This window comes from Montipora foliosa, chromosome 13 (genome assembly GCF_036669935.1).
Source record: "Montipora foliosa isolate CH-2021 chromosome 13, ASM3666993v2, whole genome shotgun sequence".
NCBI lineage: Eukaryota > Metazoa > Cnidaria > Anthozoa > Scleractinia > Acroporidae > Montipora > Montipora foliosa.
In genome coordinates, this window is record NC_090881.1 from 17,303,547 (window position 1) to 17,313,546 (window position 10,000).

At 37.8% G+C, this 10,000-nt stretch overlaps 2 protein-coding genes and 1 pseudogene across 2 annotated transcripts in view; 2 read left to right on the forward strand and 1 right to left on the reverse strand.

Annotated features, from left to right (window-relative positions):
* Positions 1 to 202, reverse strand: part of LOC137983437 (uncharacterized) — a 2,807-nt pseudogene extending 2,605 nt beyond the window's left edge.
* The window catches only part of LOC137982517 (uncharacterized), a 313,756-nt gene that overhangs the window by 253,969 nt on the left and 49,787 nt on the right, over positions 1 to 10,000 (forward strand). The window lies entirely within an intron of this gene.
* LOC137982549 (uncharacterized) lies at positions 4,820 to 6,821 on the forward strand. The gene is made up of 6 exons (XM_068829664.1): positions 4,820 to 5,333; positions 5,537 to 5,623; positions 5,774 to 5,857; positions 5,960 to 5,992; positions 6,295 to 6,367; positions 6,683 to 6,821. Exons 1-6 carry the CDS (start codon positions 5,299 to 5,301, stop codon positions 6,812 to 6,814), a joined length of 444 nt encoding a protein of 147 aa, XP_068685765.1. The 5' UTR covers positions 4,820 to 5,298; the 3' UTR covers positions 6,815 to 6,821.

Sequence of the window (10,000 nt, forward strand, 5' to 3'; positions counted from 1 at the left end):
TGCGGACCAATCAGTTGGGGTTTTTGCGCTACCTGCCTCGACTTGCCTATTTTCGAAAAAAAAAAAAAAAAGGAACAATAAATCTTGAACACCTTGCTAATTGTTCAGAATCAAACCATCTATCCGATTTATTCAAATTCGCCCAGGCCTGCCTAAACACGCCAAGATAGCTAGTCATAAAGACCAGAGAGTATTTTTCAACAAAAACAGAAAAAAAGAAAACGTTTAAGAAATATAAAATCGGAACTTCTCGTGGCCTACAAGGGAACTGTGTTCCTAATTAACGTATAAAGGACCAGTATGATTCGGAACAATGGTGTTCCTTAGTAACACTAATGGGAACTGATAGAAGTTATCTATCGGAATAGCTGTTACCATGGAAATCATGGAAACGAAGTAATTTCATTTGCATGCTAGCTTCAAGACACCTGCGACAAGATGTCGCGCAAATATAAGTTATATCAGGCCAAATTTTTGGGTGTCATTAATTTTGGGTAACGTATATGATAATGGTGATAATGATAATAATGATGATGATGATGATGATGATGTAATCGTGTTTTTGCCAGTTCTGCACCTAACATACCAGCAACTACACCAACCAGCAATAAAATTACAACACTGACTAAACTATACAATTCAATAAATACAATTTAATAATAAATATTACGCCGTCAATTTAGATGAATGCAGCCTCGTGCAAATACAACAAAAGCCTGCTATTGGGTGAAAAACCTGCTGGAAACAAGCCTTTGATTGACCACTAATATAGTTAACTAGTATACACTCTCCTAACGGACTCCTGTATAAAATAATTCAAGGGATCAGTTCGAAAGTCAGCTTAAATTATTTTTCCTACAGAGCTGAACATCAGCACAATGCATTAGAGGAGAGATCATTTTCTGGTGGACCTTATTACTTACGGATAGTTTTTGCTATGATTAAAGAGGAGTGGTGAGAGGCAACTTAGGACAGCCCAACACACCCCTCCCCGCGTACAGTTCTTGCCAAATATTATCTCCGACAGTCTGAAGCATCTGACCATCATCCTCTCGTTTGAATAGTCAATCCAGGTTTCTAAATAAGAATGTATTGTCCATCAAACTTTAACCCTTATTCTTTTGGCTCATAGAGCCGCCGAACCAGCTAGTCTACAACACGTGCTGACGTTCTTTCCCTTCGAAATTAAACTAAGGTAATTTGTGTACTACTGAGACTTACCTTAAACCACGGCAGTTGTTTTCGTAAGGGTTTCCTTAGCAATTAAAAGTAGAAACAATTCTTCAGATTGGCGACTTTTTCGGATCGGTAAAAAATGATTAATACTTTTTTGCATAAATTACATGCAGCGAACTACACTATAATGAATATTCAAAGACGCACGCTTTTTGTGACGAGCCAATGCAGATGAAGAACGTGCAAAGGAATCAAGCGAGATCAATAAAAATGTGTTAGCACCCCTTTGAATTTAATTCAAAATCAAAAAATTTTCTATGACAAAGTCTTTTACCCGAAACGCTTAAACTAAGGCAGCTTATGATAGCATCTTACTTTTTATCAAGGACTTAGGAAATCCACCGTCCAAGCAATGTAAAAAGCAAGTCCCGGGTTCAGTATTAAAGAACTGAAATCATAATAACTGAGATAAAAAGCATCGATAAATTTAACCTTAGTGACGTAAAATCTAAGTTAAAGCAAGGAAAAGAAAAGAGAACTGCAGGATTTCCTGTTGAGAGAAACTGGTACATACCCGATCAATTAATAATATGGTAACCCACCGATGCGAGAAATCTTGGTTTTATAGCCAAAATGCCATCAACCGTCCGTACATACTTACGTACGTACGTACGTACGTCCACCCATCCATGTATGCCGATGTGATCAGTATCATGCTAGTTTACAGCACACATCTTTGATATTGGACATCTATCTTTTATCACGTGACCATATCCCAGGCTCAAGCTTAGAGCTCTTCAAGGTCAACTCTTTTTTTTAAGGTGACCGCTGACCAGGAACTGGTTTTCGATTGGATTGCAGGCTCAACCCAGGTTAACTCACCTGAACGTAAACGAGGCTTCATTTTTCGCGCGCTTTCTGTGGCTCGACGCGGCTACACCGCCATACTACATCAACGAAAGTTCTTACACAGTCAATGCTTTTCGTGTTCAGGTGGCAAACGGTTTGGAAGATGTTTTCATTCTGCATTTTTTGCTGGTTTCAATCCAGTTTCACATGTCATTATATCTGTGGTCCACACTGGTGGCTACGAAGTTATTCAAGTCAAGCGTTGGCGGGATGTAAACTTAAAGATGAGTGTTTATTTTTAATTTGCTTAGAGCTGCGTTTTTCTCTGTATCGCAATTTATAGCATATCTTTAGAAGCTCCGGTAAGGTTGCATGATGCCTGGAGGACCCATGTCTAGAACAGAAACGAAAGGAGAGCGAAAGAGAACGACAACGACAAAACAGAATACCAGTAATAGCTCATACTTGGCGGAAGAAGTTACTCCACAAATTCTTTCCTTGGGCACTAGAACGTGAGTGCCCTTTAATTTTCCTTTTACCGCGAATTTTTTTTTTTTCATTCTTCGGACTCAAAATAATATTTCTCGCTTCGTATTGCATCGTTTTAGTCCAAATGAACGCTTAAAATAAAGTTCATTTGACAATCTGCCAGCAGATATTTTGTTGCAGTTTAATACCTTCTGTAAAAATTTGCATACTAGCGCTTGTCAAATGTAAACATTCTAGAGCACATAAAATTTCGACCGACTTTTTTTAAGTCCATATAGACTTAGAAAAAAAACCTCTAAAAAGAAAGAACAAAGCGCCACAGTCCCAAAGGACGTCTATTGTTATCGCTATTGTTTTCTTGAAACAAAGGAGTGTATGCATAATGAAGTAGGGACCTGTGCGGAAATCTTGCCAACAATCCAAATGTCTTCGCTTGACTATAACGAAGCTTTCTGTGTAATTTTTTTGTCGTTTAGACTAAAATTGTTGTTTTCTTGCCCTTCGAGTTGCCCTCGGGTTGGACGGCCATGGAAGGCAATTTTTGCAAGATCATAGAATGATGTCATAGCAACCGATTTCGATAAACGCTGGCCAGTGATTGGCTACTTGTATAAACTTTCATTTGTTCTAAATTTTCGGAAAATCGATCTATTTAGATCGATAGCGCGAGTGCGTGACTAGAAAGAGTGTAGTCGTAAGAGTGGTTTAATCGGTTCTTCCTTAATCGAATTTTTATCGACAACTGGAATTAAATAACAATTATCAGTATTCTTTTGGACATATAGAAAAAGTTGATTTGTTTGTTTTTTTTGCTCTAAATGCGAGCGAACAAGTGCTTTTTTAATCCGTTTGCCCAACTGGTTTTCGTTGTGCCCCGACAGTGACAAGAGAATTTTGCTCTTACGTTATAAACACGTATTCGCAATGAGTTCTCGTAAATAAATTGTTTAAAGCACCCTAACGTTATTTAAGTGTTGGAGCAGATCGTGTTTGAAGTTCGTCGTTTCTTGGTTGCATTGCCGTATTTTGCCGATTCTTGTACCAAGTCAACCTGGCGTGTTTCAATGAAATACATCAAAATGTGAATGATCTTGTTTTCAGAAATAAAGTGGAATAAAGTACATCAGTAAAACTCTTCTTTGACCATGAACTTTATGGCTTCTAATTTTAGCGTCATTCCTATTCGCTGGCTATTGACAGTTGACTCTGAAATGGCATTTTTTCCTTTTCCATTCGCTCGCTGAGGGTATGCTTGGTTTTTTTTTAAATTCATGCGGTTCAAGAAAAAAATTATTGCCAAACTAGTGAATTGCAAAGTACATCGCACTCATCGTTTCGTGATTCATGCGATATCGGTTTTTAGCGTAAAATTTACTGTGGAATTCACTAGTTAAGCAATGAATATTTCTACAGAAGAAAGCAAAGGAAATGCATGATTTAATTATTAAAGCAGCAACCGGAAACATCAAAACGCGGACAATTCGACAACTTTTATTTTCAGAGGTAAGAATAAATAACCAAGGAGCTCCGCTTTTAGGCTTAGCTATATATTAGATATTTCTGACACTTTTCTATTGGTAACAAATTAAAGCCTGGATTTCTGTCCTCGGAGACGAATTACATCTCATCCATACGGAAAAAAAATCTCAGTTTTTTTTTCCTTTTTCAAAACTTGTCCCACGCATTGCCATTTCTCGGAAGCTTTTTTGTAAATATACTATTGAAAAACGAAGGCAGTAGAAAGGCAGTGTAAAGCTCAAAGGCAGGCAGGGTTCATAACTCAAACTGCAAGAGAGTCTTCACCCGGCAAGAAGCACTTGAGAAAAATAGTGCTGAAAATGCCACAAAGTTGGTACAAGCCATAGAATCAGCACAGACATCCCTACACTTTCATAAGCAGAAAACAATGGAACTACAAAATGCCAGAGAGTGGGGGCTATTTCATGAAGAGAGTGCTCGCAATGCATATAAGCGGGTTGCAAGCCATACCCACCACAAACTGGAATTGATTGCTAAGGGCTTTTTGATTTCAAAGTCAAAGGCATTCCTTGGAGCTAGTGTGGATAATATTCAAAAATGCCAGTGTTCTAAAGGTTGGCCAAACACTGTCGTAGAATATAAATGCCCCTGGAAACACAGAGATCTCCACCCAAAAGAAGCTTCCCTAACCCCAGAAATTGGTGGCATCAGAAATGGTGATGGCTTTGCTTTGAAATCAACTTCAAAATGCTAGTTCCAAGTTCAGCTTCAAATGTTTGTTAGTGGGCTGAAACTTTGTCAGTTTGTTGTGTGGACGAAGCAAGGAATCTTCTCTGTTGAGGTACCCTATGACGTAACCTTCATGTCAAATGTGTGTGCCAAACTAGAGAGGTTTTGGATAGGTCAGGTCCTCCCCTTCCTGATGACTGTTCTTAGACTATCTGGGCCAGTATTGCCAGGTTGTACGTATTATAAATATTTGCATCATTATCTTGTCAGTGGATTTATCCAGTTGTTTATTTACATCTTGGGGATTTTCTTACAGATTCATCACTAGGGGCACACGAATCACAAGATGTAGAGGCCATAAACTCTTCAGACGTCCCCAGTGCGTTTCAGAGGACCATCTCTGAAGCAGATGGCAAAACATGCCAATTCAACATCTTTCCTTCTAAACTAGAATGCCATGAAGTTATCGATTTGTTATCCTCTCAGCACGGTACCCCTGCCACACCTTCAGAGAGTTTGCTACTTTCTGGGTTAGAGATATACAAGGAGGACGTGGAAACCGTTCAACCAGATTTTATGGTAACTGACACAATAGTTATGTTTTTGTTCAAGTAAGTAATTTTTGTTCAAGTAAGTAATGTGACATTTCATAAAAGTTAATTATATTTATTTTGTTCAACACTATCAAGTAAGTATGGTCAATAACAGCTGATGAATGATAAATTGCTTGCATAATTACATAATTATACTTCCTACTTTTAATGTATTAATTAAAAGCCAGTATGAATAAGAACAAGTTGGTATTTGGTTTCAGGCAACTACTCCAGTGTTATCCTATTGTCAGTACAGTTTTCTATCCCACTTTATGTGGGGAGCAGGATGTTAATCAAACAACCTCCAGGTAATAATAATAATAGTTCAAACAGTACTTGGAATGAATACTTAATGCTGGTATGATAACGATGACTACTTTATTTGTATGGAGCAACACATATTTCTTATGCAATGGGTTAAAACTGTTCATGAATCACACTTTGACAATTTCTTTTAGAAATGTTCGCCAGAAATCAGAAGAGAAGTTTTTTCAGGGAAATCTCCTGAACAGTGGATATGTGATTATTAAAATCAACAGAAGGTCAGAAATACTGTTCCTTAATTGTAATAAGAATAAAACTTTAGTTATCCTGACAGCTACAATGAAGAAACTGACTGAGATATTAAGTTTTATTATTTTCAGTTTGCATTGGCTCGTCGCTGTATTGACCCCATGGTGAGCATTCTTAGCATATAACTTAATTAAGAAAATAATTTCACTGTTTGTACCTGCAGTATATCTTATTCACTGGGGTTTACACTGAAAAAAAGAAATGTTGATTCGTGTCAAGGCGCCTACTGATAATGGACTCCTTGACATGGGATATCAATACAAGGCATGCCGAAATAGACAATATCAACAGGTACGTACAACAGTGTAATAATTATTACTGTCAGCTAGTGGATACGATAACATAAAATAGTAAATTGTTACTGATATCACGTTTTTGCTAACCATTGTATTTTTTTTTTTAACAGCTTCTTGGATCACCTAAGTGCTGCTAGTGCTATACCCTCCAAGACAAGCCAACGGACACCACATGTGCTTAAGGTAATGAAAATGTTGGATCAAAATATCACTGTTACTACTGTTTGCTTGTAGATCTAGATCTGCTAATTGAGAATTAAAGTCTGAAATTTAAAAATGAATCATGCTCCTAACATTGCCCATGTCATGACATTTCCAGGTACTACAACAGTTGGCAGGAAGCAACAATTGTGGATTTCATATGTTCATGTTATTGACCAATTTTTACTGGTACATTTGGAGAAAAATTGATGTAAAATGTAAATAAATTTCTAGAGTAATTTTTTTGATTTCTCTAGACATGTAATCATGGAATTCATGTCGTACTAAATCCCATAGGATCTGACAGAGTATGAAAGTGATCCAAATGGATATTTCAAGGTCGAACATCTGTGGTTTGACCCTGGAGATGCTGAAACGAAGAGAACATTAACAGGAACTTTCCTAGAGGCTTTATTTGTAAAGAAATGAACACTTTAAGAAATGGCCAATGCAGTATTTAAGATTAACCTTGGCCAATTTTCTATTTGAACTTGCCTTTATTATCGATGGTTGTAAATTTACAAGTATTTCACAGACAGAAACAGCACAGCTAATATATGGTTTGCATGTAAGGGGAATAACTCCCCGTAGAAAAGTGAACAATTTCAGGTGTCTTATCATCCGCTCAATATGAACCTTTGCAGTTGCAACTCGTCTTGTAGCAGTTGATGCTCGGGCAGATACATTAGTTTTGTGCATGATTGGAGGTGCGATTAGTTCTGTGTTGTGCAAGGCTAAAAAATCTTGAAGCAACTTGGTCTAGGTATGCCAATCAATTCTTGTTTTGTTGAGAAGGGTAAAATAAATCTCAACTCCTTTTCGAGAAATAGAATCCATGTTACAAATATTCTGCTTCCAGACCTTTTGGTGATGCCAAATATATCACAAAGCATTTCCAAACTTGGGTTTCTTCTAAGCCTAACAAGGGTGAACACAAATTGCTCTTTACTGGTTAGGTTAGACTACTCCTGTCTTTTCTGAAGAAAATAAAAACAAGCAAAAACGACACATCAAATGTAAAGTGGCAATCATACGTTTTTATTTGTTGAGGAGTAAACAATCTGACTGTAGATAAGTTTTCTTGTAATGGTTATTATTGGGACTGTACAAATTATACATATTGGTAATTCTAAGTACCTTCAAATACTCTTCCTAGATCTTTCCTGTCTTAGTTTTTAGTGTACCCTTCCATGTGTCCATCCGCTCACTCTTTTCTCTGATTTCACTGTAAATCAGCTCAAGACATTCCTTTGCCATACTTATAACATATTACAAATATCGTCCTGACAAAATGATTGACAGGGGGACTCTTGGAGGAACTTTTACATCACACAGCCGAGAAGAAAGTCATGCTTATCTTAGCTGCGCCGCTTACATTTTGTCATCCTTTGATTGCCTATAATTACAATTTAGTTTGTGTACCTGTGTAGTGGTAGGTTTTCTGTGGGTTCATTACTTTCTCCATAAATAAAAACTTCATCAGTTTGTTCCTGCCTGCAGTCTGATTGAAAAAAAGGTTATACGCTCAAAATGAAAAATGAAAGCACTCTTGAAAATATATTCTTTGGTAGAAAATATTCCATGGTTTATTACTAACTTGCGTGCTGCATTGTTTGAGTAATTGTTTATCTGTCTGTGTGCTTCGGTTGACGTGGAACTCCACTGGTTCTGGAAATGTTTGATCGAGTTGTTAAGCTGTGCTCGGTTCAGGAAACTCGTCAGTTTGCTCAAGTGTGACTGGCTCTACATCTAAGGTCAGATCGAAAAGTGCTTTGGCAGCTGCATGCTCTTCGTTTGATTTACCCGTGTGGCGACGGATCGTTATCAGAGTTTTTGCGGCTGACCGTTCAAGGCAAATTTTCTTCCCCCTCTCTCTGACTACATCTCGTTCACCAGATAGATACCTTTCGTTTTCTCAGTATTGTGTCGCGACACCTACGCACGATATAAAATTAAAGTTCAAACAACCAGTAACACTAAATAACACTGTAAAACAAGTTAACCTACTCTTTTTTTTTGCTTGCCACAGCACATATTGGGTCTGGATCCTCGAGTGTTGGACCATTACCGCAGACAAAGTGTAAACTACAAATGTAACTGTCCTTCGTACACACAAACGGGTCACCGCGATGACAAGCCATTATCCACTTTTAAAGTTTTTCCGTCTCTCGCTTTCCCTAACTTCGCCGGGAAAATGAAAAAACTTGATCGGATCACCTTCGCATTTCTTATCCACGATTTAGGCTACTGGGAGTCGTTTTTGGGGTCTTATGCATTATGCGTCACAGACTCTGGCTTGTAGACTGGGTACTAGTAATTGGGAGGTCATTGTTTTCAAGTGTCGGCCATTGCTTCTTGCGTTCGTTGTTTGCAAATAAATCTGCGGTCGTTTTCCCTGTTTTGGGAAAAATTTGAAGAGTTTTCCGTCGCAAATTAGTTGTAAGGTAAGCTATTTGTGTTTCAAAATTGATCTGTCGTGCTGTTTCAGATTGGTTTTCTTTCTTTCATTTCGAAAATTAACTATCCCAGCCTGCCTTGTTTGTTCTTTGTTAATTAATCCAGGTGACGGCGCTGAGTGGAATCGATACGGGAGTTGTTTACTCTCGCAAGCCAACATATTTAGACTCGGCTTGTGTTTAGTGCGGATTGCACTGAAGCTAAGACGCCTCCGCAAGCCCACATTCATTGGCTCGAAATCCGTTGCGCACCACATACCTCACAAGTATCTCACAGGCTATCACAAACCAGTATTTATCGGCTTGAAATGTCGGTGTGGGTTACATCCCAAACTGGAAGAGTTATTGTACTCTAAAAAATAGTGGCTCTGAATAAGAGTTTTGCACTCTCAAAGAATAGTATTTCGTACTCTTACTGTTGTCTGCTACTAGCCGCCAGCATGGGAACAACAATCGAACAATACCGGTCAAGGTCGGCTGTCACAACAATTTTGTGAAAGTCAAGGATGCATTTTCAGGTGTGCGAGGGCGATTTTGGAATACGATGCTTATGACGTTTTACTTAAATGAGTTTTACTTGCCAACATTAAAACAAGTTGTTGGACATATACAAGTCGTGTAATGAGGTGATGTTTTGGTTTGCACAAATGATGTGCTACAATGTTTATATCCCATTGCTTATAAGGCAAGCAAATGATGTGGAGGAAAATCCAGGTCCTACAATATTTGATATCATTGATCCAACAACCACTGTGTCCGCTGACTCTAGTCAAGGAAGTGAAACAATCTTTGGTGTGAATGCTGGTAAAGTAATGTGTAGCAATGTCACTTCCTGGTATTATACCATCAAATACAAGATATTAGTTTGTGGACAAATTCTACTTTGAACAATATTTTGGTTATTGGAAATAATCTATACAGTTCTATAAGATGTTCTGTGCGAACAAACGACTATTTGCTGTTAACTGATGTTCCAGACATGGTTTCAATATTTGATAAAGTGTATTTATTGCAATATAGTGTATTAATGCCATTAGTTAACAACAACAATTGTAATTCCTTTGAGAGTTTGAAAATACTCCTAGAAGTGAATTTCTAAGAGACATATATGGACCAATGTTTGATGTCATGAACAAACTTCCAGTAAATGACTCACTAT

Excerpts from the sequence above, each read along its gene's own strand:
- LOC137982549 (XM_068829664.1), top strand. The coding sequence starts at position 5,299 with ATGGTAACTGACACAATAGTTATGTTTTTGTTCAA. Across the intron at positions 5,858-5,959 it reads ATTATTAAAATCAACAGAAG|TTTGCATTGGCTCGTCGCTG; the intron begins GTCAGAAATACT and ends TATTATTTTCAG. Across the intron at positions 6,368-6,682 it reads GGACACCACATGTGCTTAAG|GATCTGACAGAGTATGAAAG; the intron begins GTAATGAAAATG and ends TAAATCCCATAG.